General features: G+C 50.5%; 1 protein-coding gene and 1 long non-coding RNA gene across 3 annotated transcripts in view; both read right to left on the bottom strand.

Moving 5' to 3' along the window:
* Positions 1-11,062: 11,062 nt before the first annotated feature.
* The window catches only part of YPEL2 (yippee like 2), a 29,979-nt gene continuing 13,885 nt past the window's right edge, over positions 11,063-27,156 (bottom strand). The window contains exons 3-5 of the mRNA XM_035560922.2: positions 15,225-15,268; positions 14,337-14,445; positions 11,063-12,989 (exon numbers count right to left, since the gene is read on the bottom strand). Coding sequence (XP_035416815.1) covers positions 12,900-12,989; positions 14,337-14,445; positions 15,225-15,268 — 243 coding nt within the window. The 3' untranslated portion in view covers positions 11,063-12,899. The remainder of the gene's footprint in view (positions 12,990-14,336; positions 14,446-15,224; positions 15,269-27,156) is intronic.
* On the bottom strand, positions 16,461-25,639 carry LOC118255036 (uncharacterized). 2 transcript variants are annotated; one of them, XR_004780858.2, is made up of 4 exons: positions 25,055-25,639; positions 22,750-22,981; positions 16,771-17,259; positions 16,461-16,656 (listed from the first exon to the last, which is right to left on the bottom strand). It is a non-coding gene; the product is annotated as an uncharacterized LOC118255036 (long non-coding RNA). The 2 variants fall into 2 exon arrangements; XR_007709045.1 differs by lacking the exons at positions 16,461-16,656; positions 25,055-25,639 and adding an exon at positions 24,204-24,305 and having other exon boundaries at positions 16,667-17,259.

Below are 27,156 nucleotides of genomic sequence, written 5' to 3'. Positions count from 1 at the left end.
TATTGTCATAGTTCCCCCCTTTCTTCAGTGGCCACCCACATGCTTATGATGCTGCAGCAGTTTTACACGGCACTGCAGGGTGAGCAAAACCAAACTCCACAAGCACGACGCACTTATGCATCTGTGCGACTGAAAATCCATCCATCTGTAATAATTTCCACATGAAAAGCTCATCAGACACGTCTAGTACACACGTTAGTAACTCACGCTAGTGCACACTGACAGAAATACTGTTTTTTCCCTAATTAGTTTTTTCTGCCTTGAAATACGGTTTCCTCTGCCTACTGTGAATTGATCTTTTCACCCCATCTACTTAGAATTTACTATTCGATTAACATTTCACGAATAAAACCGGTTTGTGATGCAGCCACCCACTCCCAGCATGAACTACGGATTTCTGCATTACCCTGGCACCGCTCTGCAACCCCCTGGGGCAGTCTGGCACCTCTTCTGATGTCCCAAACAAGAAAATGAGTGCAAAACCAGGGAGAAATTATCAAGGAAAAGAAACCACTGGGAGCTGGTAGGCTGCAGGTAGAATTTCACCTTCGTAAAATGTTACAGCCAGGAGCAGGGCATAACACGGCTGGGAAAGGAGCATCCTGCGCCCTGCATCCTGAGGCTGGATCACGGTGCACAGCTCGGGGCGCTGCCTGTCGGGCTGGGAAGCATCAGGAGAAAAGCACCGGCGATGAGCAGAAATATGGCAAATACAATCTGTGCCAAGACTGGAGGAGGAAAGGCTGGAGAGAGACATGGAAACAGTCTTCAAATATGTAATAAAGTGAAAAAAGAAAAGATGCAAAAAATAAAACCAAACCCGAGTGGCTGGCCAGGACCAGGAGCGGCAGCTGCAGCTCGCAATATTTCCGAGCCCTGGGGAGCCACCATGTGCCCCCGCCCCGCAGCAGGCAGCTCCCAGCCCCATCCCAATTAACCGTCTCCTAATGACTTTCAGAAGCGTGAGGATTTCCTTAATTATACCACGCATTAGACTGTAATCAAGAAATCAATCCTCGCCGCCGCCCGAAGCGGGGCCGCTCACGTGCAGCCCGCGGCACGCGGGGAGAGGCGAGGTGGCAGACCCAGGCCAGGAGAGATTCGGCCCGTGCTCGGCAGCAGGGCAGCTGCAGCAGCCACCAAAGAGACCCCGGGCTTACAGGTGCGCAGCAGCAAACGTACAGGAAGGATCTGCGGTGCAAAACGGGAGTGGTGTGCAAAATAGGGGCGAGGAATGAGCACGTTTGGTGCTTTTACAGATGCAAACCCTGTCCCCCGAGATGGAGGCAGCATCGCCTGATTGTGTGAACGTCCTGAACAGAAATAGAAAACACTGGGCTGCTGCGATCGGCTCTAGGATCAGGCACCATGCACGGTGTCTGTCATCTGACAGAAATAGTGTCTAATTAAATATTAACCTCTGCGTTCAACAACGACACCTGCATGGGTTGATCTTAAAGGACGCCAAGCCCCGTGGCCACACACGAAGCCCGGGCTGGGTGCCTGCGAGGCACAGTCCTGTGCCCTGGGCAGGCTGCTGGGGGTGTAGCAATTAAAAAGGTAAGGAGATCAAACGTTTTCAGTCCTTTGATCTCCAAGTGTGAAATTTGTGGGTTGCTTCCCGTGTAGGCCACGTCTCCGTGCAGAGCAAGGGAGTGGGAGAGGAGAAGTTGCCCTTCGCTGCTCACAGGAAGGGTTTTTCTCTCTAAAACACTAATACGGGAAGCAAAGACGTGATGCAGCAGAAAGATTCAAGGATTCAAGCTAACGAAGTGGGGCAGTGGGAGGGAGGGAGACGGGGCCGACTGCTGAGCTCGCCGGTGCCCACGCAGTGATGAGGACGTGGGGCGGGAGCTCAAGTACCTGCAGCACTTGCGAGATGCTAAAAATAAAAAGCGGCTGCTAAAAATAACGAACGATCAGGAAAAAAAATGCTAAACCCCAGAGATCTCCCTGAACTCTGAGGATTAATTTTAATTTCCCTCTAATCCGGGCAAAAATAGCGACGTCGGGGGGCACAGCTCAGCCTGAGGAGGGCTCGCGCTGCCCTGCACGTCTCCAGCGCAGGGCTCTGGGCGCATCCAGACCAGCGCTGCTTCTGCCCGCGGCCAGAGCCAGGCTGCTACGATACCATACAGCCCCAGCCTGGGCAGGGCTGGGTGCTCTGGGCTCATTTCATGACACAAGCTCAGGCCGGGCGAGGGGAAGTGGCCAGGTGTCTCAGGTTATGGGCCGGGCTTTTTAAAAATGAGGTTTAGTGGCACCTTTTGCATTTATTGGGAAGAAAATGACTGGTCGGAGCTAGTTTTCCAAAGAGACATAAAAACTAGTAATTCCTAAAACCATATTTAACTCATCGGACATCTCCCTTGCTGTGGGGAGCACTGCTGACTGCCAGTGGAGCTGAATTTGCCTTTGGTGTTCCCTGAACCACTGCACAGAAAGCTGCGGCGCTTCCTGGCACAGGGAACTCTGATTTGGTGCAGGGCATAAATACCAGGGGAAATGGCAGCCTGCCCGGCCGGTGCCCGAATCACTCCCCACCTGTATGGCCCAGGGAGGTGGCTGAGCATCAGTAAGTAGAAACATCACTCCCACCTCACCTTCTGCATTCAGATGTATGCAAATGTATGCAAACGAGGGTTTGCATGCAGAGCTCGCCCAGGACTTTGCTTGGTGTGGGTGGGCACGGGGGGCAGGACGTGCTCGGGGCTGTTTGCACAGCCAGGGCTCTGCAATATTTTAAACACTGAGAGCCCCTGATTAGATACAAGGGCTCATGGTCCGAGGTGTGATTTATGTGTGACAGCACATAAACACCTGGAGCAAGGGCTTTAGAAAGCTGCAGGGCACAGCCGCTCCTCGCACAGCCTGCTCACTTCCCCCCTTTTTAGTTTAGAGAAAAATAAAAAATCTAATCTAAGCAATTCCTTACAAGCCTGCTTTAAATGTGCTTTCAATTCGAGAGTGACCAGAGAGGTAAGTAAATATTTTTCTGGAAAGGAAATTACATTGTGTTTACACTGAATGCTGTTTGCCGAAGCACTGCCCAGAGTTGAGCTCCAGCCTGCTTAATATTTACCCAGCTGGAGCAGCGGCACAGCAGCATTTGGCAGTGCCAGGCGTGCTACAGCTGAAGAATTCAGCATTTATACCTATAGGAAGCACTGTGGTTTTGCAAGCTGCAATGCACAAGACCTGGCATCTGTTTGCAGGGTCGTGTGCTTGGGAAGCTGTGAGCCTTGGACAAGGGGCTGCTGTTGTGCCGCGTTTCTGCAGCAATTCAAGGGCAAGATGGATAAAAGCAAAGGTTTAAACCAAAGATGGATAAAAGCAAAGGTTTAAACCAGGAGGGCCCAACCCTACAGGTCAGCACCAGTCTGCAGGGCTGCCCACACAGGTCATAAACCCCACGGGGGCTCGCTTCCCTGATTGCAACTAATTTACAGGACCCTGAAAGCAGTGGCCAAAGTCTAAATATTTTGCTTGGATATGGACAGGGCAAACACACTCACTGCCACGTCGCCAATTCAGGCGACCCCTCGCTGAAGTGCCAGCGATGCCTGCGCTTGCCAGCCTGGAAGGAGCACAAAGCTCTGCCCTCCTCCCAGCAAGGGTCAGCGTTCAGCTCCATGCACTTTGTGCAACAAAAGCCCCTACAGCACCCTGGGAATCGCAGAGCTGTGCTGTGCCTTCTGTTTATCATTGACCAGAGCAGTGTTTTTGCCTGTTTTGGCAATTTCAGCTGTAACCCAGAACATGTCAAACTCCACAGTTTAAATAGTCGCTCCTTGCTTAAGCAGCCAACTCCTTTTTGTTCCTTTTTGATCACCCCAAAGGGGAATTTAATAATGCATGAACAAAAAGGAAAAGCAGGAGGTGGAGGATGTAAAAGTGCCGGACACCAGTGAGCTCCTCACCCTGGGCCAGTTCCTGCCCGCAGCAAGAAGCCGCTCATGCTGCTTTGAATGGGCGCAGCAGGAGCAGCCGGGGACGGAGCCGGGCTCGCGGCACAGCGAGGTCCTGGCCCCATCAGCATGGCCAGGGGACGCTGCCCCAGTGCCCTGGTGCTGAGCCCCGTTTCCTTGCGGTGCAGCTGGGGGCTCTGCGGACTGACAGGACACGCTCCAGATCTGCGCCTCCGAGCCTTTAATCAGCTTTCACCTGGGATTAGCCCAAATGTTTCCAGTCTCTGGTTCAAAATAGGTTTTCTTGCTGTTGGGCAGCTAATCTGAAGTAAATGCTCCCCTCCATCAGCCAGCATCTCCAGCAATGGTTTTGCCCTGAGGCTTGAACCCTGCCCATTTCCCAGATTTTTCTGATTGAGAAGCCAGGACATGGGATGCAGAGGTGGACCTTCAGAGCTGGGCTGCAGTGGGGACCACAGGTACAAAGAGCACGGCCAGCCCACTTCACTGCAGGCCGGGGAAGCCAGGTTTGGCAGAAGGGATGGAGCTCAGGAGCTCACGGAGCAGGGCCAGGCTCCGTCCTGTCCCTCTGGAGCAGGGGCAGCCCACCGGGGTGTCACAAAGTGAGCCGAGCTGCCAGCTTTGGGGTACAGCCAGAGACAACCACTACATCGGGCTGTTCACTCGGCCAAAGGAGTTGCTCTAGACCCACTGTTTGTTAAGGAAAGAAATCAAAATTATTATTATTATTTTTTTGGCTTTAAAAGTGTTATTGGATCCTGTGCTTTCACATAGCCTGTCCCCAACCTGTGAGAAATCTGGGCTACACCATGAAGCCAGCACTTGTGCAAGTTGTGGCTTGTCCGTCTGTCCGTCAGCAAGAGATCATTTCTGCTTGACTCCTGTGGAAGAAGGAAGCTGGACAATCCCCTTGTTTGGCTGAGGCTGCTGGGAATAGGAGAGGAAGCGAGGAGGGGGGACCATGGCCCCATCTGCAGGGCAGGAGCCCCCAGAACAGAGAGCTCCCGAAACCCCCGGATCAAGCTGACAACCCCTGGCTTTCAGGGACACCCAGTGGGTGGGAAGGGACATGTGAGCAGTCACGGCTGTAAACGCCGGGCGTGACGTAGCTGCGACTAAACGAGTGGCATTAAATAAATGACATTGCTGCCCTGCTAATGGCTCAGGTGCCTGCAGCAGTGGAGGAGCCGTGTGGCTGCAGCAGCTCCATGGGTGCAGGAGCTCATCCCCACCGGGCACCGGTGTTCGAGAGGTGGAATTCACCCTCACAGCCCTGCCCGCGGGATCCACGTGAACGATTGCCCCTATCACAGCCCCTGCACGGCTTTCTGATTTGAAAGGGTGCTTCTGCGCTGCGAGAGAGCTCGCAGAAAAGCAGGAAACATGGGCACTGGGAGGCCAGGCACAATCTCTCCTCCTTCATGAGGTAACTTAATAATGCCAGCAAGACACAGGCACTGTAGCACTGCCAGAAGCAGCACAGGCCGCACAGCGCCACGCCACGCATCTGGGTGACAAGAGTGATGCCTTGAGCGCAGGCCCGCCCACATTGCACCCACAGGAAAACACCTCGAAATCCCCCAAAACAGCACCAAGGCCCAGCTAGCAGGCAGACCCAAAGCTCTGCGCTTGGAAGGTGCTCGGGAGCTGGTTTGAGGAAGAAATCTGAGCTCAAATGAACAACAACAAGCAACAGAGGCCTATCCCCGGGACAACATGGCCCTGGGCAGGGGAGCTGGCCTGGGCCATGGCCACAAAACCCGTCCTGGGATGGGGCCCGAGGTGCAGAGCCCGGCAGCACCCGGCACAAGTAGGCCCCGATTCCTCTGGCAACCATCAAAACGTGGGGCCGGGGAGGCCGCGATGGGCACAGCTGCATTTCCTCAGGGCTTCCTCAGGCCCGCCGAGGAGGGGCCCTCGATTTCTGCCCTGAAACCTTCACAAAAATAGCACAATTATGGGAAAAGCCTTGTCCTAGTGGAAAAGAAAACACCAGCCTGAGCCTGATGAGGAAGCAGAGCTATATAAAAGCACGCTCCTATATTTTTCTGTTATTTCTGTAAAGCATCCAAAAACTTGCACAGAATTTCTTTACCAAGGGCACACATTTCCACAGGGCGAGGCTGGGCCCCTGGGGAAGCCTTTTTTATATTTTTTCCCCCAGCCTTTTACTTCACCTAAGCAGAAGTTTCCATACAAGGAGAACAAATCGAGGGGCAGCTCCCGCCGCAGCTGCCTGGGGCCTGAGCCACACTTAATGGGGTGCATTGGGACATCTCCTTGTGTTTTTTTTTGTACAGAAAACACTGGAATTTTCAGCTGAACCCAAAATTTCAGAGGATGCAAAGCGTTTCCTGTGAGAGAGGGGAAAAAAGAAAATTTCAGCGTTTAGCAGTTTCTCACACCACCATTCTGCTTTTGACATCTTCCCCTTTTTCACCGACAGCGCCAACATTTTTTTGGAGCCTGCTCAAAGCGGCACCCAAGCGCCGTGGGTGCAAGGGGGTGGTGTTGCCGTGACGTCCCCAGCAAAGGCTCCTGGTGCCACCTGGCCTTGCTGGGCACCAGCACTGCCCTGCCCCAAAACCCACACCAAGAGGCCGAGGAAACCTCTCTGGGGGCAGCCACCCTCCGGGTGACGTCTCCATCGCAGCCAGGCTGCATCCATGGTGCGTCTCTTGGCCTCACCGCTATTTATTCCCCAGGCTGGAGCTGGGTAAAAATATCCCCCGTGTTTGGCAGCCTGGAAGCGCTCCTGTAAATCCTTCCTGTCAGCACGAAAATGCCCTGGCTGGGGCAGGAGCAGTCAGCTCCCGTGGGAGAAGCAGCCAAGGGCACTGCCAATGGTGGAAAGTTAAATTTTGTGAAAGTAGGGCTCAGGAGGGGAGGACACGCACCCCAAACAGGGGTCATTAAGTCATTAAGGGTCATAAAGTGCTTTGGTATCAGAGGGAGAGGAGGAGGAAAGGGGACAGGGTGCACTGATGGCAGGGCAGCCACCCGCAGCATCCCCCCAGCACCCGCGTCCCAGCGGGAGGGCAGGAGCCATGTGCGGCGTCCCCGCCACGGTTACCCGACAGCCCGGCTCCGGGACAGCAGCCACCCCACGCCGCGCGTCCAACTGCTCTTGCACCAGGATTAAAGGCCACTGGCGCCGTGGTATTTATAGCTCCGTGATTGTCTTCTGAAAAAATCATTGTGACTTCGGGCTCTGATGGGGGCTGCCCGTGCTGAGCCGCGTTTCTCTTTATAGCCCGTCCTCTGGAAAGGTCATGGCAGCCCCAGGGAATGGAGGTGGCCCTGCTAGAACCACCCGCGGGTGCTGCCCATAGGATTTCAGCCTCCATCTGCCTGTTTCCAGGCACCTGTGTGTACCACTGGACACGGGGACCTGCTGAGCTGCTCTTTTAATGGAGCTCGTCTGGAACAGGATGGAAACAGAGAGACGGGGAGAACCTTTTGGCTTCCCAAGCAGCCCAGCAGAGCTGCTTGCACCCGTTCAGAACCGCCTGAAATGGAGCACTGCGCTCAATCTGACCAGAGCTTAACACGGATTTTAGAGGCGAAGGCACCACAGACAGGTACGTTTACACCACCCATCACAGAGAGGTGATCCTGGCGTTGCGTGAGTGCCACTGGACGAGATGAGCGCCGGCAGGGTGCAGCTGCATCTGGCAAGAAAGATGACTCATGGAAGTGCCACAGCTTATGCACACGATGGACAAGCTCCCTCCATTATTGAGAGGAATTATTCTATATTTTAATACTTAGGGATCACCCTCCCCCTGTGCTCTCTCCTGCTAAAGCAAAATGCGCTTGCAAATGCCCAAACACACCAGCGTTACCAATGCTGGAGTGTAATTTAATTGTTTGCAAGCTGAAGGTACCGTTTCTTAACAACCAAATTTCGCTGCCTCCAGTCATTTAAGAATTTGCACATGGCAAAGGAGAATAAGATAGCAACATGGAAGAAACATTTTAGTACTTGAAAATTTTATTTTCTCAAATGAGCACCAACACATATTGTAAATATGACAAACAATACGCCTCCCTCTAATACTGAAGAACTATATACAATGTACAAATACATGAAAAGGTGAAAACCAATTATCTGAAAACAATTGCATTTATTACTGAAGCAAATGACCTGAAGAAATATGCCAAAAATAAAATTAAAATAAGATCAAAGAAATAAAAGTATACACAATTTGTAAACACAAGAGCATCAATAGACAGGCTGGTATTGGAAATATTCTCCTTTAGTTTTGTCAGTGGGGAAAGCATTCCCATTTCCTTACGAGAAACAAAACAAAGGATACATACAGTTCGTAACTATGAGAATAGCTTATTTGTGATTTTACCACACACAATGCCATTCTGCTTGCATTTAAATATGTTGATTTCTTTTTTGAGTTCAGTATGATTTTATTCCCCTCTTCTGTTTATTCTTTTTGAACATGATTCTTCCAAACCTATGCCTAACGTTATTGTTTCTGAGCATTTAACTTCTGAGGCCTCTCACCTGGTGAGAAGAGCTCCTTCCCACTGCGCTGAGCTCCGGTTCTTGCACATCTGCTTGCCCCCCCGGTGCCTGGTGTCATCTGGTCACCCAAAAACTGGTTCACACTGAAGCATGATGCTCCTCCCAAAACAAGGAAGTGCAGTGAAATGCATGATTAATACACTCACATACCAGTTAGAAAAATGCATACAGAGAGAATTCTCACATGATCATCACAAGAACAACAGATTTCAATTGTAGGTTGTTTTTTTTCTGTATATTTTTAAATCGTGTGCACCAAAACCAGAGAATCAGAGAGCGTGCAACAGTTATTCAGCACTGAAAACAGCTCCTTGCTCAGCAAAACACAGTCCAGTGGTTTGTGCTGTTGGTCCACTTCAGGACAAACAAGAGACCCAATGAATTAAAAACGAAGAGTGGGGAGCAGGGGGGAGGTTAAAGACAGAAAGGAAAACAACAACAAAAAAAAAGAACTTTACTGCCAGAGAGGTAAACTTTTTACTCTGATTTGTTTTGTAGCAGCCTGGTTTAAAAACAAACAAACACACAAACAAAGAACCCCAAAGAAAACCAGGATCCATGTCCAAAGACTTCATGTTTTAGTTTAAAAACAACGACTCATCAGAAATCTCCACCCTCCGTCCCTGCTGCCTCCAAGCGAGTGGAAGCAGCGATTCGGAGGCTGCAGCTTGTATTCACTCCTGTTTTCTAAAGCCTCGGGATCTACTTCACTCCAGCCAATACTGGTGCAAGGGGAGATCTGCGACATTGACAGGAAGGTATTTCAGCACGCAAGCGACTCCGGACTCTGGTGCCAGGAGCCAGGCCCCATCCTGCCCGTGTCAGCGCCAGCACGGACAGTGCCGCCTGTGCAGGAGCCGAGCCCGGGCTGGACGGAGGCCGGGGGGACTCCGCTCTCCTGCCACGTCCAGAGGGAAACCGGATAGACTCAAGAGGACATCTACTGTGATTTTTGTTTCCCTTTCGACATATTTCCCAACAAATAACAGAAGGAAACAGTATCATCTATAAACAACGAAAAAAGTGCTCGCAGGGAGGGGCTCTGAGAAAACAGCACCAAATATATTATTTTTTAAAAAAATTAAATATTATTTACAAAAGTATATTTCACAAGATAATGTGTTTTTTTTTTCTTTTTTTTTTCAGCTTTGTATATATTATCATCTGAATATTTATTACAGGGACCAGGATTTCACACCAGATAATCCACCAGAGCACAAGAAATTTAAAACTGACTCAAGTCTGAGCTTTGGGGTAGCCTGGGGTGATGTAAACTCGAGGGCGCTTGCAGCTTGCCAGAGACGAGGCTGCCACAAGGAGAGGGGCAGAAGTGGCTGCTCCGGGTGTTTTCTGAGCCCCACGGAGCAGCACCGCCAGCGCTCGGTGCCCGAGGAGGCGACTTCTGCGGGCCACATCTCCGGCTCGGAGACAAAAGTCCCACCTTGATCTCCCCAGATGGGAACGACCTGGCTACAGCTGGCTCACACACTGGGGGATGCAGACAGCGAGGGTCTTTGGTTATGCTCTGAACACGTTGCTCTACAAGTCATCGATTTAGGCTGTGCTGTGACACCCACCAGCACACAGACCTCATCGTCCCGCTGGTCACCAGCGCCCTGCATCGTCTTGTGTCTACCACAGCACGTCGCAGGGGATTAGCAGCCCAGGAAGGACTTCATAGCTGGTGGACGCTCAGCAGAGAACAAGCCTCAAACGAGCCTCGCAGGCCAGTTTTTTCTTATCTCTCTGAAAAGTCAGTCTAGAGATAACTCTGTGCGGTGTGCACTCACAGGCACACACGTTTTTTCACATCAGGACTTGAGGCCAGATTCTCAGCAACTGTAAATCTGTGGATGCTGATGAGACAAAGCCAATTAAAAGCAGATTAAGATCTTGCCATATTCAAGCTTAGATTGGTTGCCATTTAAAGTGTAACCCCTGTGAACAGTTAAAAACAGCCTGATCTGATTTAACATCATCCTTTCTTGTCCCAAATATAAGGACAAAAACGTTTGTATCTGGTATCCTTTCTGTAGGTGATCACTATCGCCTACATGGTTTTATTTTTATGTTTTTATTTTATGTTTTTATCAACATAAAATCAAGAGCTGGGGCATGGTCTTTTTTCAATCTCGTATTAACCATTTGGGGTTATTTCTTACTTCTCCCAGGTACAAACAGATCCCTTTAAATACTGCGTGTCTGGGGGAACTAAGAGCTCTTCAAAGAATACACATTACTTCGCACTAGCCAAAACCCAGTAAGTTGCCCTGGATCAATCACCAAAGGACAGGAAAATGGGACCAGGCCAGTGCCAGTGTCAACAAGTTAGCGGGCACTGCACAGTTTTTTGATTTTTACAAGATTTTTGTCACTTACAGGAATGTGGATGATGGAAGCAGACAACCTGAAATGAAAGCTGAAGCTACACAGCTGCAACAGAAAGGGCAAAGGCCCACAAAACAAGCTACTTCCACTCACTGCAGGAGCCACAGATAGCCTCTGCTCCCTTCCCTCTGCGAGGTGTAACAACGGGCTGCCACAGGAGTAGTGGTTCAAGAGAAAAAACAGCCTCTGCTTCGATGGGCCATCGGGTTTGGGCTTCAGCACAAGGATCCAACGTGTGAAGTCTATCCCGATCCGAAGCAGCATCTCTGCTCACATCCCCTTCGTTTAACAGCAAATTATTTTGTGGCCAGCCCCTCCGCCCTGATCCCCGGCTCAGAGATCTTGGGGGTGGGGGCAAGCGACAGGAGATTACAACGTCAAAGCTTCGGTTTCGTAAGGAGTTACAAACCCCTGCACAATACTCTTTCCTTCTGGATTAAGAAAGATTTCCCCCCAGTGGATTAACCTACTTGAAAGAATTCCACAAACAAAAAGGAAATTCACTCAGAAAGATAAAACTAATTCAGTTAAATAGTCTTGAGTTATGCACCAGATACTGGCTGGACTGTTGCAAAGCAAACTTCACATTGTCTTTTATGCCTAACGCAGCTCCCCTCTCGCACACGATGCTCCTTCCCCACCAGCCACCTCGGGAAGGTCCACACTAATTAATAGGAAAAAATTAAAACAGGAAGGGCTCGTCCCTTGCAGTTACCATGTCCACATCCACCCCTCCCATTTAAACTCCACAGCACAGACAACTCCAGGGGCATGGGGCAGATATTTAATTTCTTTTTTCTTTCCCATCTCCCCTGTACCTCCAACAGGCTTCTGGGAGTGGGAAAAGGGGGGAAGGTTCGGGGGGGATACCTCATGGCTTGAAATATCCACCTGTGCAATACTGCTACAACTGTCAGGGTCCTCTGCTCCCTCCTCTCTCCACTCTCACATCATTTCTCTGACAGGCTCCAAGAGCAGAGCCGATGGCTGGGGCCTGGGATTTAAGAAGAAGATACTCATAGCAGCATTTTCCTACCTGCGTTTGTGAACCACTGGTAAAAGACCTCCGAGGAGGTTCAGCGGAGGCTCAGAAGTCAAGGGGTACCCTGTGTTACTACATTTGCCCTCATCCTCCCCTACCTAATTTCTTCTTTCTTGCCTAGCATGCGCCTTTTTTCTTTTGTTGTATCTTCTAAGCTGCAGTTCCAGCCTCCCTATGCCTTAAGTGGTTTTCTCCTCCTCTCTGAAGGGCTCAAGAGTCAGGATTTGGTTTCTCCAGCTGTGAGGGTGCTCCCACAGCCGTGCTCTGTTGGGATGTTCGGCCCACCTCCTCTGCAACAGAGAGGAAAAGGAGAGGCGGGGAATCTCTCCAGCCTTCCTCCCCCCAACAACAAGTTCATGAACAGCAAACAAAACACAGATCCACAACTAGCCTGCAGAGGGGAACTCGTCAGGACTTGTGCTCAGCCGGCTTAGACCAAAGCTCCCTCGGCGGAGCAGCGGTTTTACGATTCGGAGAGAACGCAGCCGTGAGGTATTTTTCTGTCCATTTAGACAAGTAGATAGTTTCAAGCCTTGGTTAACCAGGACTTAAAGGAGAAGTTACAGCTTCACTTCCGATGACTTCCCTGCGGGCCCACTCCCCACCCCCTATCACTTTCTCCTGCCCAAAACTCAGGTCTTCCTCCCGCACCGAGACCTGCTGCTAGCTTGCCACCACAGAGCCAACTTCAGTTTGTACGTAAGCATTCGTCAACATGGAATGGCTGTCGGGCATTCGGTGCATTCTCTTAGCCAACGCCAGAACAGAGAGAGAAGCAGCCAGGGTCAACTCACAAACAGATACAAAGCAAAGAGACAGAGAGACAGAAATTTAGAGGCCAGTCACCAATAAAGATGGAGAAGGGTGTGAAGATGCTCCCAGATTGCAGAGCCTCTAAATGCATGGAACCAAGCGTTCAGTCACTCTCTCACTCTTGGATATAATGTTCGGTTGGATGGCATTCTCTTACACGCTGGTAGGGCTGGGCTCTTCCCACTCAATCCCAGCCGTTATCCTTGATCATGTGAGCTAGTTCAATGATGTATTTGCCTTCTTTATACTTCTGGCTGCTTTCAAAAGCGTGTTCCTAAAAAAGGAGAAAGAAAGAGATCAATACGGAAGGTAAAGTCACGGTTACAGATCCCGGAATGCTGGTACAATCCTAGCCTGGGAGGGATTAAACCAGCACTCTGCCCATCTTCAGAGTATGAAAAAAGGAACTGGCACCACGTAAACGTGCAGCTTTCTGCAGGCTAACAGCAACCGCTCCTTGAACTACGCTTTAGGAATCATCGGTGATAAAATCTGCCTCTCTCTAGGGTGGTCTGAGGATTTAGTAGTGTTGTTAGGAACGCTGAGGTCCCCTGATGAAACCTGCTGTAAAAGCACCACCATAGGGAAGGAGCCCAGTTATGGCAAGCTTCATGTAGGAAAGGAGCCAAGGGGCACCTGGGAAGGACCCATTCTGCACAGATGGGTGCTGGCAGTCACAGCACCACGCGGTGCTTCAACAGTGCAGAACAAAACAAGTATGGAAAGCAAGGGGATCTCTACCCAGCAGAGACCCAAATTATTTATTTTGGTTGCGTCCTCCAAGGCAGTTCAGCTCTGCTCAGGGGTGCTGTTTGCGTGCCTGGAACACATCTGCGAGGATGTGATTCTGTTGCTGGAGAGGCCTGAGCTTACTGCTCCGTTTATGAAATTCTGTGTTTTGTTCCACAATAAACTCCATTTATGTACTTAGTGTCCTTCTCCATTTGTGGGATCCATGCTGTGTTTCTGCATGGATTCCTACTGCATCAATTTTTGATGCTTTACTTTTTATAGCCTTTTAACTGGCTTTAAAGAGTATTTCTGTCCAGAGACCACAGACACAATAAATGTTTTGTTTAGATACTGCTCAAAATGTTTTGACAAACAAGTACGCTGCGTGCCTCCTGAAGCAGAAATGAGAACGTAGCACAAGGCTTTATTTGAAGGTAATTGAATTTATAGAGAGCAAGAGACAGCAAACAGATCAACTTGTGTTCAATAGCATTTCCAGTGGGAAGGACACAGGACCAACGCTGCATCGATCACTCTATTATTCTGAGAGGGTCTGGGAAAAAAGACAACACAAACCACGAAACCGACTGAATTTTACGTTAGTGTCACCAAGGGACACCTACCAAAACCAAACCCACAGTACAAACTCTTAGTAAGGCAACACATTAGCCGCAGAGAGCTCATGCTCTAAATGGAGAAAACAAACAAAGGACAGGAGTGAAAATGGAAATGTGGAAAGGAAGAGAAGATGTGGCTACAGACCAGAATCCACATTTCTGGTTCCCAAGTCAACGTTCGCTCCCCAGGACCACGTTATACCACGTGCACACCTTCACAAAGGGCTGGAAGGAAGACAGTCCCAGGAAAACCAAACCATACTGATACTCACATATTTCCAACCCAGTGTGGTTTTGCAGTTTTCACAGTAAATGTCTGCAACCGCATGTAATCCTGTTAATAACACCCGCTCCTCTGCGGGGCCACAGCCCACGTTAACTCTGGAAGAAAGGAGAGAAGCTCTCTATTAGTGCCTCTTGCCACTGCACGTCACTACAAAGGAGCTGACGGCAATGTTATTGCAGTATTTGAGAACATAAGCAGGAAATTGAGAATACCGAGTCCCGCAGCTGTTCCCGAAACAAAGACCTCTTGCAGCTCCAGAACAGAATGAAAAGGTAAAATGGAGAAATGGAGTTTTTGTTCAACTGAAAAATCTACAAAGTTTTGAAAGGAAGATTAATAACACAGTAGTAAATTGCACTAATGATGCATTTGAGAAAGATTTTCATTTTCAAATTGCTAAAATTGTACTTTTACTTTCCCAAATGGAACTTTGGGAAATGGAACTGAAATCAGCACTTCTTCTGAAAGACGTCCCAGCAGTGATCTTACGCAAACTATTTTCAGTTACTGGGAAAATTATAGTTAGTTTTTATGCTAGCTCTAAAATTCACATTTAGATATCACATAGTCTCTGCATTTATAAAACCTGGACTCTTCAGCTCAACTACGTTCTCTGAGAAGACAATGAGTCATGTTAGCTCTAATTCCTCAATCTGATGATGAAAAAAAAATCTCTTCCTAGCTGCTTATCTGAAACTTGAACGTAAAATCAAACATGAATCAGTGCTATTTCTTGCCTCCTTCTCCAACCATTCCCAGCAAGCTCCCAGGTCTTAGAGATTTCCTAAAAAAAAGGTTTTCTGTATGTCTTCATGAGGGTTTTCTTAAATCTACCCCAAGAGACGCAGAGGTGACACCATGGAGCGGTACTCACACTGAATTGAAGAGGTACGCTCGTCCTTGGCTTCCTTGGAAGGACTGAAAGGCAAGAAAACAAAATTCAGCTGGTTGGTTGACAGGAGTAAGGCTAAAGCAGGAACTACTCTCAAGAGCTGCATTAATGGCCTCAGACAGTCAGGGCCTGAAACCCACGTCAGTACGGGCTTCGGGATGGGAACCCCGAGAGCCAAACGAGAGCCGGCTAGCAGAGGTCTTGTCCTGCGCGTGGAAAGGGAACGGCTGCAGCATTTACAGCGCTGTGCAAGCCCAACGGGCTTTTCAAGTTAAAAAGTCAAGCCTTTTTCCCTCTTACATTCCAGCGATGCCTACGTTCCCTCTTTCAGTTCCATTTACGAATTTCACACTCCTGCCTCATCCTTACCCAGTGCGGCCTCGCTGCCAAATATCAATTTCACCCTCTTCTAAACAACAGCGCGCTCACGTTTTCAGTTTGAAACACTGCTGTGGTGCTTGATGGCACGCGAGTTCCCCTTAGGAAGGCTGTGGGTGCACGCTGAACCCAGCTGCGAGATCAGGTCCCCTCCAGTGGGGAAAGAGCCGTGTGTGAGGGCTGGACGGCCCCAGTGGCTCTGCAGCTCTGAAGGCAGGAGAATGCTCTCCATCCCGGAGGAACTGCTGCTCTTCAGCTGCATCCCAAGCCCAGGACCAGCGGCCAGGAGACGCAGGCAGGACGCGGAGGCTGCCTGAGGCCCTCGGAGCTCTTCCACCCCGACCACAGCAGCGCCCCGAGGAACACCTACCTCTTCACTGGGGAAGGAATTCAGTAGGACACACGTCTCGAGCACGTCCGTGTAATTGCATGTATTAAAGAAGCTCCCTTTAACCCTCCTGCAGCGCCCAGATGCTGTGCTGCTGTCGCTGGGGCTGGCACAGCCGCACGCCCGCTAGCTCCATCCAGCCTGGCAGCTACGAGCAGCGTGCTGGGGGGGAAACAGCACAGAGCTGAGCCCCCGCAGGGCAGGAGGAAGAGGCCAGGCCGGTGCCACGCAGTGCCCTGCCCTGGTACAGAGCAAACAGCGCAACAGCAGGGGCACCGGCAGTGCCCGCTGCAGGAGGGGATGGGGGGGGGTACGGGGGGAGGCACCGGGGGTCCCCCAGGAGCACACGTGCCATCAGAGCAGAACGAAAGCAGATGAAGCCTGCTCGCCATCCAGGCCACCCCAGTAAACACTTTTCCATAAACACCACAGAGACTGTGTCTGCCAGTAACAACAACCATGGGAGCAAAGCTTTTATTGGTACAGAAATAGGATTTTCCATTACTGCTGCACAAAGGCCTGTCTTCAATAAACAACAAAACCAAACCCAGCAGCTTTGTGTCTGGGGCTCCCCGGACGCTCCCAGGGGACAGCAGCATCCTCTCACAGCTGCCCTTCCTTCCAGCTCGAGCCAGGGCTTTTGGGCACCTAAGGGCGGTCACCACACAAAAAAAAATCACATTAATTATCTCCCGCCCCAGCAGGACTTCTCACCAGGCCACCGCCCAGCTTTCTGTGCTGCTGCCTGTCTTCAATACCCACCCTGCAGCCAGCTGAGGATTTGGCAAATCACAAAAAAAGAAGTGAGGAAGGTCTGGCAGTATCTCTCAACTTCACTAACGCATTTGCTGTCCGCAGGACCAAGCTGACGGTATCTTTGTAACCATAGCACAGGCAGGTTGTACCTCGATGTTTTAACCTCAGCATTTTCTGGAGATGTCCCTTCTCTGCCGTGATTCCAGAAAAAATGGCACATGCTGCAATGGGCACTTTGAAACCAGGAGAAACGGATCCGTTTTCACACAAGCAGATGTTCTTTTATGTTGTTTTTTGTTTTCGTTTCAAAGATGCACACAGAAAGATTTCCACAGCACCCCTGTGTCCCCTGAGCAGCGACAGCCAGCAGACCTGCGTTCTGTGCTGTGTGCTTTCTCTGGGCAGGTTGGTTTTTTTGATGCACAAAGGTGCACACGTGCATTCAAATACCGACTTCAGACTCTAAAGCAAACAGCTCCTGGCACCACTTTCCAGCTGAAAGAAACGGAAAGGATTTTTTTTGTTGTTTCCCACTGAAAGCCCAAGCACATATTTCTCTCTGCGCTGCTAGTGCTGAATGTCTGGCTGGAAACACATCTGTCCGTGCCAGCAACAAGACTCCCTCCCCATCCTCCCTGAGCCCTCTAAAAACAATGCAAGCTCTTGAGATGTGCCACACACAGCAGCTGACTCCTCCCGGGTGCTCGCGTCCAAACCCCTTTTCTGCTCCTCCGCTAGGGGCTGCAGGGCTGGAGGAGTGCTGGTCTGAGCACCCAGGTGGGAACCACGAGCCCAGAGCCAGCCATTTGGCTGCGGAGCCTCCCCTGCCATGTCTCCTTACGGCAGAAGCTCCATGTTAAGACGCCTTTGGTAGCTGCTGTGGATGAACAAGTTCCTACCACCCACGTTATGGACACTCACAGCCCCCCTCAACTGTGCTGACTGCACACAAGATTTGCGAAAGCACGGTTTTTAAAAACAAGTACTTTTTTTGTGTGTGCATGGAGGGAAATAGCGTGTTTTGTTGCATGATTTTGTTATCGCGGATCCAGCCTAAAGGACAAAGGGACCACACGAGCTGCTCAATAATCACAAATTGCTCACAATAGGCACTCCTTAACCTGGACCTGCTGGCAGAGAAGCAGGGGGCAGCCCGGCAGCTCCAGCAGGACACAGGCTGCAGGGCAGGGGTACGCCAGGCCTGCCGTGGCAGGGAGCATGAGGAGGAGCCCTCCTGCAAGGCGCTGGCTCCTTTGTGGCTGACGCAGTCTGCTCGCTGGAGATGGGCTCATCCTGCAGGATTCGAGCTGAACCCACAGAAATCCAACACCCGTGACCTTGGGAAGGGTCATTTCGGCTCGGCACACGTGTTCTGGGCTGACCTCAGCGCCCAGTGCTGAACGCACCGCTCTGTTTGCCCTGGCCGTGCTTCCTGGGCAGGCTGCACGGCTCCTTCCCAGCCTCTTCGGGGAGGGGAGCAGCCCTCCCAGCACCAGCACACCTCTGAGCCTTGTGTTTCTGCTTCTGGTGGCTGCTGGAGACGCAGAGGGGGGTTTGAGCCTTCAGCCGGGGAGGGAGGTGGATCCTGAGCGCACTCCCGACGCGCCCACACACCGTCCCCATTCCCCCAGTACCTGCAGCTCCCCATTCAGCGTGCAGCCCACTCAGCAGTTCCACCCAGCGAGCAGATGACAGGATTAATATCCCAAGTCTTTGTGATGGCATTCGACAATAGGCTGAACACAAAAAGAGCTGGCTGGAATCATCTGGAAAAGCAGGAAGCCGCTGCCAGGACGAAATGGCTCCGTACTGATGCTTCTCTGCAGAACGCTGCTGCTTACCTACACCCAGCTGGCAGCCTCTTCCCAGGGCAATAGAACAAAAATGAAACAGCAACTGGTCCCAGAGAGGGAAAAAGGAACAGAGCGTGCCCCTCCGAGCTGCACTGGTGAGAGCTACAAATAATTCTCACTGCGAGAACACGAACGGGGACCGAGAGCCCGGAGGCTCTGCCCGAGCTCAGCGGCAGCCGGCACGTCCCGGGCGATGGCAACGGCGTCGGGAGAGGCACAGCCACCTGAGCCCCTCAGCTAAGGGCCATCCCTGTGCTCGGGATGTCCCCATCGGGGCACGGCAACCCCTGAGCAGTATCACCAGCTCCTGGGCTTCAGAGTCGCTGAAGTCTGGGAGACAAATTCACGCAAGGATCCCTCCGGAGCTCTGTTACCGCTTCCTTCCCACCTCGGTGTGCGACTTGGTCCTGCTGATTTAGACCTTGAACTTCTCGGCACGAGATTTCTGTTCTCGTAGAACACAGTTTGAACATGGGGAGGAGACCTTTAGGTACACCCAAAGCACAACGGCAGCTGAACTGGAACGCACGCCAGTCGGCTCTGAAGACGTGCTCCAAACCACAGGCTCTGTGAGCACAAGGAAATAAGGGTGGAAAACTCGGCAAAGCTCCAACACCAAGGAAACTGCGGTCTTTAAACCTGGCAATTCCTGTTTACGTCGTCAGGATTTAAAAAAAAAAACAACACAGCTGTGTCTTAAACCAGGTTGGGTGCTGCAGAACACGGCGCAGGCACCGGCTGCTGCAGCGCTCGGCCGCAGAGCGGGCACGAGGCGATGCCGTGCCCCGAACCACCGATAGACGACCTTCCTCGCACGCCTCCCACTCTCTCCGGCACTTAATCCCAATTCCTGTCAGCCGCTATCCCAGCTGAAGGCTGGGCCTGAATGGTACCTTTCAAGCCCTATTACTGATGGCAGAAATGATTCTGACCAAAAAAAACATCTTGCAGCGTGTTTATAGCAACCACACACCGAGCAGCAGCACACCCTATAGCAGTTCCCAGGGGAGCTCAAGCTCAATTTGTTGGTCCCTGTACCCACACAGGCTCCAGAGACCTCCTCAGGGGTCAGTAATTCCTGCTGTCCGCAGGGAAGGGGCAGTCAATGATCAGATTTAAGTCGGACTGTCTTGCTCTGATTATGCCGGCTACAACCCGCGTCAAGGGAACCGCTTCCATTGTTCCACCCCGTGCACAGACGTGCCCTTCCCCTGCTCTAGCTGCGTTTCGGAGCTTTAATTGAGCTCTACCATGGGTCCTTAATGCTATTTAAAGCCCAGCGTCGATATGGAATTAGCAGACCCAACTCATCTCTGAAGTAATTCAATTATTTCAGCACGGCCTCATTCACCGTCAGTCTGCGCTGCTGTGTGATACAAGAGTGAGGAACTGCGAGGTCACCGTGTTGTATCCTAGGAGCAGCTACGTCCTAGCAGCTTCGTGCTCTGTGTGTCTTGGGTTACGCAGTCTGGGAGAAGGAAGCTGCTGCACAGCCTGGGCAGAGGGAAGATGTCACTGCAATCTCTTTCATGCTGACGGGAGAGGTCCTTAGAACCGCTCCCCTCCTCCTGGCAGCAGCAGGTGCTCGCCGAAGCCCCCGCTCCCTCCACACCCAGCGCACGTGGCAGGGGCTTTGCTCCGCAGCACGGCCGTGTTTTTGCAGGAGCCTTCGGTCCAAGCAGGAGCGGCGGGGAGAGGCTGCAGACAGACGGTGCTCGAGGTTTGGGTGAGCGAGCGCCCGCACGACCAGCAGCGGGACACGCCGGCGGCACTGCCTCCGCCTCCGAAATCAATCAGTCTGCTGCCGCTAGGGAAAGGCTGCGCGATGACACCGCCAGGAAAAAGGGCGGCGTGCTGGAGCCGCTTACCAGGGACTGAAGAACCTCATGCTTGTTACGCCCTGCTTTTGTGACAGCTTTCTGAAATTCCTGCACTGTGCAGTGAGCCTCGACCTGCTGGCAGCGCAGGAACCGCTCCGTGCTGGCGAGCCGATCGCATCCAGCACAGACGTGGTCCTGAGCAGTGCACACACACCACCTGCTTCCTCCAGCGGCCAGAAGTAACGCTGCACGAAGAAGACAACCAGAAGAAGAGGGGACCAAGCCATCACCACCGGCTGAAGCCTCGGTCAGACCTCCTCCAGGTCCTTCACTGTGCTTTGAACCCGTGCTACGCTAGCCTCCTCATCCTCAGAATGCTCTGCACAGCTTCACATTCAGGCAAATTTAAGCAGCAAACCTTTTTTTTTTTTTGGTGTGATTCTCTCATCTTTCCGTGTTTCTAGGAGATGGAGCTAAGAAAAGCCAGCACTGCTCACAAGACTCCCAGCAGCGCCAAGAACTGCAGGAGAACGTTTGGAGCGCGCCCTGCAGCGCTACGGCCACAGCCCCAGCGCTGCGCAGGAAGATGGAAACCCCCCCAGCACCGTGCAGGTGCCCGCTGCCACGAAATGTCACCGTGCTGCCTTTCGGAAGAGCTCTCCAACACACATCAGCGTGCCACGAAGGTGACAGCAGCACTCCGGCGGGGCTGCGTTGCTCCCAGGCAGATAGGCTGTGCAAAGTGATTTAATTGGGTCAGGATTCGGGAGCACATTCCCAGTTATTAATTCATGTGACAGTCCGACTGTCCATTATTACCGGGGGGAGAGGAAGAGGTTTCTTTCAAAGGGAAATTTCACGTTGCAGTTGCAGAGGAAAGGAGAGATCCCCCTTCTGAGGCTTTGCAGTAACAAAAAACAGGATTTAGGGAAAGACAAATGGCCAGACTTTAGTTTTTTCCTCAAGTACGACACCTATTTAAGCCGTCAGTCTGCTCAGCTAAAGCCTGAACAAAGTTTTTTAAGGAATTTCAAGATTCAGAAAGTATCTGCAAACTCCTCTGTCCCCTCCTGCCTCCAACACGCCTGGCAGGCTCCCCTGCAGCCCCTGACTCAGCTCAGACACAAGCTGCTACGACCCAGAGGTATCGTGGGCCCTCTCTGTGCCTCCTGTAACAAGCCCTGGGCTCTTGGATTCTGCTTTTATTTATTTTTAAATGTGTTTCCAGCCCACAGACTTCAAAGTGCAATTTCAAAATGTGAATGCTAAAGGCACAAACAACAGAAGGCAAATAAAAAGTACACTGAATTTATTACTTCTATAAAACTTAACGTTTTGTGTGTTCTCATGCAATTTTTGACGGCCTCTGGTTGCTGCTGCTGCACTTCAAAACTTGACTTCAGAATGAAAAGCGATGGAAATAGTTTCTGCTTCCTTTCCCACAGTATTTGCTTTTATATTTAGGGGAGCACACAGAACCAGAGCAGCTTCAGGAGAGAGATGTCCCCCTCCTCTGCAACCCGAGCAGGGGTTATAGATGTGGGAAAAGAAGCGCACACAGCCCCATGAGAGCGGGGAGCAACTGCTCCTTCTCTGCCCTTGAGCTCCCCTCTGCAAAGGGAAATCTCTGGCACTTTAAGTCACCAGCGACAGCCATCGAACACAACCCTTCACGTTTTGGTACGTAGGAAGTGCAGTGCGGAGAGCAGAACTTTATTATTCACCGGGGAAAAAACTACCGAAGATGAAAACGAACCCCAGCTTTCTCTTTCTGGATACAGAGGGATGAAAAATGGTTTTATTCTGGCACATCTACAATTGCTTTAGCAGGAGCTGTGCCTCCCCCACCCATCTCTAAGTGCTGCCGTTCTGCTGCCGGTTGACGCTGGCTCCATCATCCAACGATCAAGTCGTTTGGAGAAGGAGCGGCAGGGAGGAAGCAACGCCCGTTTTTTCCCCACATTAATTATTGCTACTAGGTGGGTGTTAGAGCTAAACACACGACAGAACCGGGATGGAAGACGGAAACTGCTAATGCAACAGTTACTTAATTAGGAGCGTAACAGCGACTGCCCCGTATCAGCGGATCCCTGCACTCCGTTAATGCGGCCGCTAAGCTCCGCTGGCCCCAGCGCTGACGACGAGCGCGGGCTTTTCAGCGAAAGCCACGTCCACAGGAGGACACGCAGGGCAGCAGCTCCTCGCTCCCCCAGGACAGATCTGCTGCCGTGCAGATAAGCACCAGACGCACACCTTACTGCTGGGAAGGCTCACCGCGAGTTACCTTTCCACCAGTCTGCCCCCCCACTCACGTGCGGTTCGGTCCCAGCTCAGACCCGCCGGTCCTTCCTGGACACCTCAGCTGTGACCTGCGCGGGCCTGCTAAAACTTCCTCCTCTTCCAACTGCGAGGGCCCACAACCGAAACACCCAAGGAAGCCAGGAGGGCTCAGACCTGATCGACTCCATGCTCCAGTCGTTCAGGATTTGCAGCAGATGCAGCAAAAGCCCTGATGATTCACTGTCCTTCGGCCCTGGCAGCTCCCTGGGTAACAAATGGGAACAATGTTTTATTTACGCTCAGGTCATCAATTTTAAGGGAGAGGAAGAGGGAGAGTTATTTCCATAAAGTGATGGATTCGAAAATCCGTTTTTATCCTCCCTGACAGGGAATTCTAAAGCGTTTTGAATTAGTACCTTTTTCCCTTTTTTTTTCTTGGAACAGAATGAAATATTTTAGAAATCACATAGCAATTAATTGCTGCATAAACACAATTGTTCAAGGAGGTACAAATTTCCTTGGGCTCTTTCTGCTAAACAACCACATCCTGACTAAATAAGGGGCCTGATCCTGGCTGCCCTCAGATCCCACGAAGGCCAGCAGGAACTGAGCGAGCACGGTACCTCGCAGGGTAAGCCCCAGAGGAGGCAATTACGCAGGGCAGAAAGATCTCATTTAGGTAGCTGCACTACGGAACAGGTACTACGCATACTCATTACGCAGCTCAGATTTCATATTCCAACTTTTTCCAGCAAAGGGCACTTTGGTTTATTCTTTTGTCTTTCAAATAAAGGCTTCCCAGCGCTGCTGAGCCCCACTGCCCTGCTCCAGCTCAGGCCAGCAGCCCCCAGCCTGCCCGTGACGGCCTCCTGGGGAGGAACTTGGGTGCCAGGGCTCATCTCTGCCCTGCCGGTGCCAGTCTCCTGGTCAAGTCACTGAAGGAGACAGCTCGCGTTTAACAACTCTGATGACACATTGTTCTGCTGAGAACTAGAGTTTAATTTTAAGCTTCATGGAAATCAAGAACTACGAGGTACCTTACTAATAGTTCATCACAGCAGCAAAATTGGGAAGCTAAAAAGAAAAAAAACAAAACCAACAAAACAACTTGAACCCTAGCGATACTTGCAACTAAGAACAAAGCTCCAAATAACATCTAAAAGATGATTCATTATGGAACAAGAGCTGAAAAACAGGATGCAAAAGCCACTGGACAGCTGCTAGAGATGTGCGTTAAATTGATAAAGCCAGTGCCTGAGGAGCTAATAGCAAAATAAATGAGCAGAAGCTTAGTGTGCGGTGCTGAGCCAGTAAGACTAATGCAATTATGAAATGCATACGCTGTGAAGATATTACTGCTGTATACTGCTGAGGCTGGAACAATGAGACCAGCCCTGTTTCCATTCCTAAAAGGATGTCGAAATGCTAGAAATGTCGAAAAGAACCACAAGAATGATCCAGAACTGGAAAAAAAATAACATCTTACCGTGACAGACAAAACTGAATCCGTTTAGCTTATCAGAAAAGTGATCAAGAGTGACCTTGGTTACTGTATACCATTAACTTCTCCAGCATGAAATAGTTGGGACCACAGATCTATTAGCAAAAAAAAAAAAAAAAAAAAAAAAAAAAAAAAAAAAAAGAGGCCACCAACTGGAAGCACAAGCCAGACAAATCTAAATCTGGTGTCTCCAATTTCTGGTAGTAAGGATGACTAACCACTGGAAAAAGTGACCAAGGGGAGCAGTGAATTCTCCTTCCTGAAGCTTTCAAATCAAGACTAAATGCTTTTTCTGCAAGACATGCTGCAATCCTGACGAAATTCACTGGCCCATGCTCTAGAAGAGGTCAGACGTGATAGCTCCTCCTGGACTTAGGGGTTCATTAGTGTGAAGCTGGGAGCTTAAATTCACATTTGGGAAGAAACAAGACCTACTTTCAAAGCAAGAAGAAACCCAACAACATGAAAAACAGTAAGACCTTCACCCCTGAGAAAGGAATACTCACCTTACCCCCCAGTTCGGTTTTTCCCCTATGACAGAAACGTAGGATTTTCACTCGACTCGTCTTGGCCACTTACCAAATACCTCTTTTTCCATTAAAGGAGTTTCGAAACAGCCACATCCCAATTTTAGGTTAGTCCTTTGGCTTGTGTGCATGCCCCCCTTCCCTCCCCAGCAAGTAACTTCATGTCTTCAAGGTGAACTGACGTAAAACGTGGCCTTGGCAGCGCTGCTGAATGGTTCTTGAGAAGCAAGGTAGTAGGAACATGCACTGACTTCCTCATATACTCAAGAGGGGGAAAGAAAAAAGAAAAGCCCAATAACTGCTGCTTACCACAGCGCCTGCCACATGCCATCTACATACGGTGTGCAGTAATGCTCTCAGGTAGCAGAATTCATCCCCAACTTATCTGAAAGCTGGCACCAAAGTTTCAAATCCTTCTAAGATCCTCCAGCTGGAAGATGGAGCGAAGCTTGCTGCTTTCAGCATCCGATAAGGATCATCAGGAGGCTGCTGTACCAAGGAGCTCAGGCTCCAGCAGCCTGCTGGCCAGGGGTGCAAAAGGTGCAGGAATCCCAATGGCTAGGAGCGAGGTTTGCTTAGAAGCCTTGCAACTCCCGTCTCAAAAGACAGAAAAGAGCTTGTAAGTGATCCCTCGCTAACAATCCAGCCCCAGTCAAGAAAGTCAGGCACGCACAAGTTCTCTTTCTTTTCTAAATTCTCGGGGCTGGAGGAACTGCAGCCTTTTGTGTCGAAGGATTTCACATTCGCGTTCAGTAAGGGTCCTGAGCAGACATCAAAGGAAAACATGAAACTTCTTAGGCAAGCCTTAGGCTAACTTCAGAGGATATATCGCTGCATAATGTTTAGCACTTGAATCACAGTAATTCATGGAAAAAGAAACTGCAGGACGCCCACAAGACATTCCCTACATACTTCCATAATCAGGGACATTTCTGCTGGATTACTGTTCACATGGCAAAAAAAAAGCCAGCAACCAAGACACCAACGTGGCTGCATCTGGCCTGCATCTTTCTGCTCGTTCCCATCCTTTCCCACTGGACACGAGGTACATACAAATTCATACGTTCGAAGACTGACAAAGTGTGAAAAGCACAGAGCAGGCAGAGACCAGCATCGCATCTACTTTGAGAAAGAGAGGAACTGCTGTTTACACTGCTGGACGTCTGTTTTGCTAGTTGTTCCCCCAGGCCCCACACTAGAAAGCGACGCAGCAGGCACACTTCTCAAGAGAAGCCCCCCCATCTCCTCTCCAGGGAGGTTTGGCCACCACTGATTGTGGTACGTGTATTTTTCTTGAAGGTTCCAAGAACCATGGGATGCTACACCTGGGAAAGAGAAACGTAACAAGTATCTTTCATTTATTTTCTGGCAATGGGAAGGCATTGAAATATACTTTTTAACTACAGTTGCCTGGCACGATACTTATGTTTTCAGGGTACAGCCAAAGGGGATCAGGACACCCTGTGCTAATTACCAAAGGCAGACAGGACCTGCTCCAAAGCTGCATCTCCCAAGCAGACGGGACAACGCAGCAGCAGTTCAGCTGTACAGGTGGGGAAAGGAGGAACAAAGCACAGGCATCTGTTACAGCGCTGGGTTGAGCTCCAAGAGTCTCAGTCCACTTAGGCGTTGGAAAAAGCAATGAAACAAGAGCATGTACTAAATTTGGCACACATTTAAGTGATACTTAGCTATGAGGGAACAAGAACCTCCACTCCCGCTAGCCCAGACACCGAAGGAACATATAAATGAAAAGTAGTTACTCACCCCACCCATCTATCTGATCACCTTCTGTTTCCTAAGTCAGCCAGACCTTTCTTGGCCAGACAACACAACCCACAATTTGGATCTCATTACGAATCAGACACACTAAACCACTCTCTCCCTTCGGCTGCAGAAGATAAAAGGCCAAGGAAGCAGGCAACATTTTGGTAACTGGCTTCATGTAACAGCCTCAGCTTTTCTTAAAAGCCTCAGCATCGATTATTTTCTTTAAATAGCAATGGCTTATTGAGAACCCTTCTACCCATTTTAATGCACGAGGTTTTCCTAAAGAAGAGAAGAAAGCAAAAACGGTCCTGCCAAGGCGTATTTGTCAAAGAGCTTCTGATACCCAGTCACGGCAAAACACCAAAGTCAGAGTGAGTTAACGCTGGTGCTGAAGGGTTAAGAGGGGAAATGCAGAGAAGAAGAAATAAAGTATAGGGTGACACGGAACAATGCTGGGATTCAGCTCCAGAGAGTGCATCAGCCAACGGCGTGAGCCAGTGCTGCAATGTGTATGCGTCCAGAGGAGCTAAAAGCTCGTGGCACGCCAAGCTGCACAGCTCTCATGTGGTCTCTGTACAACTTGGGGCAAAATGAATATAGGAATTAATTTCTTCAAGCCAAAACACCAACACCCTGCTGTT

Source organism: Cygnus atratus, chromosome 20, assembly GCF_013377495.2.
Source record: "Cygnus atratus isolate AKBS03 ecotype Queensland, Australia chromosome 20, CAtr_DNAZoo_HiC_assembly, whole genome shotgun sequence".
Taxonomy (NCBI): domain Eukaryota; kingdom Metazoa; phylum Chordata; class Aves; order Anseriformes; family Anatidae; genus Cygnus; species Cygnus atratus.
Note: the sequence above shows the minus strand (reverse complement) of the source record. Positions and strands in the feature narration are given on the sequence as shown.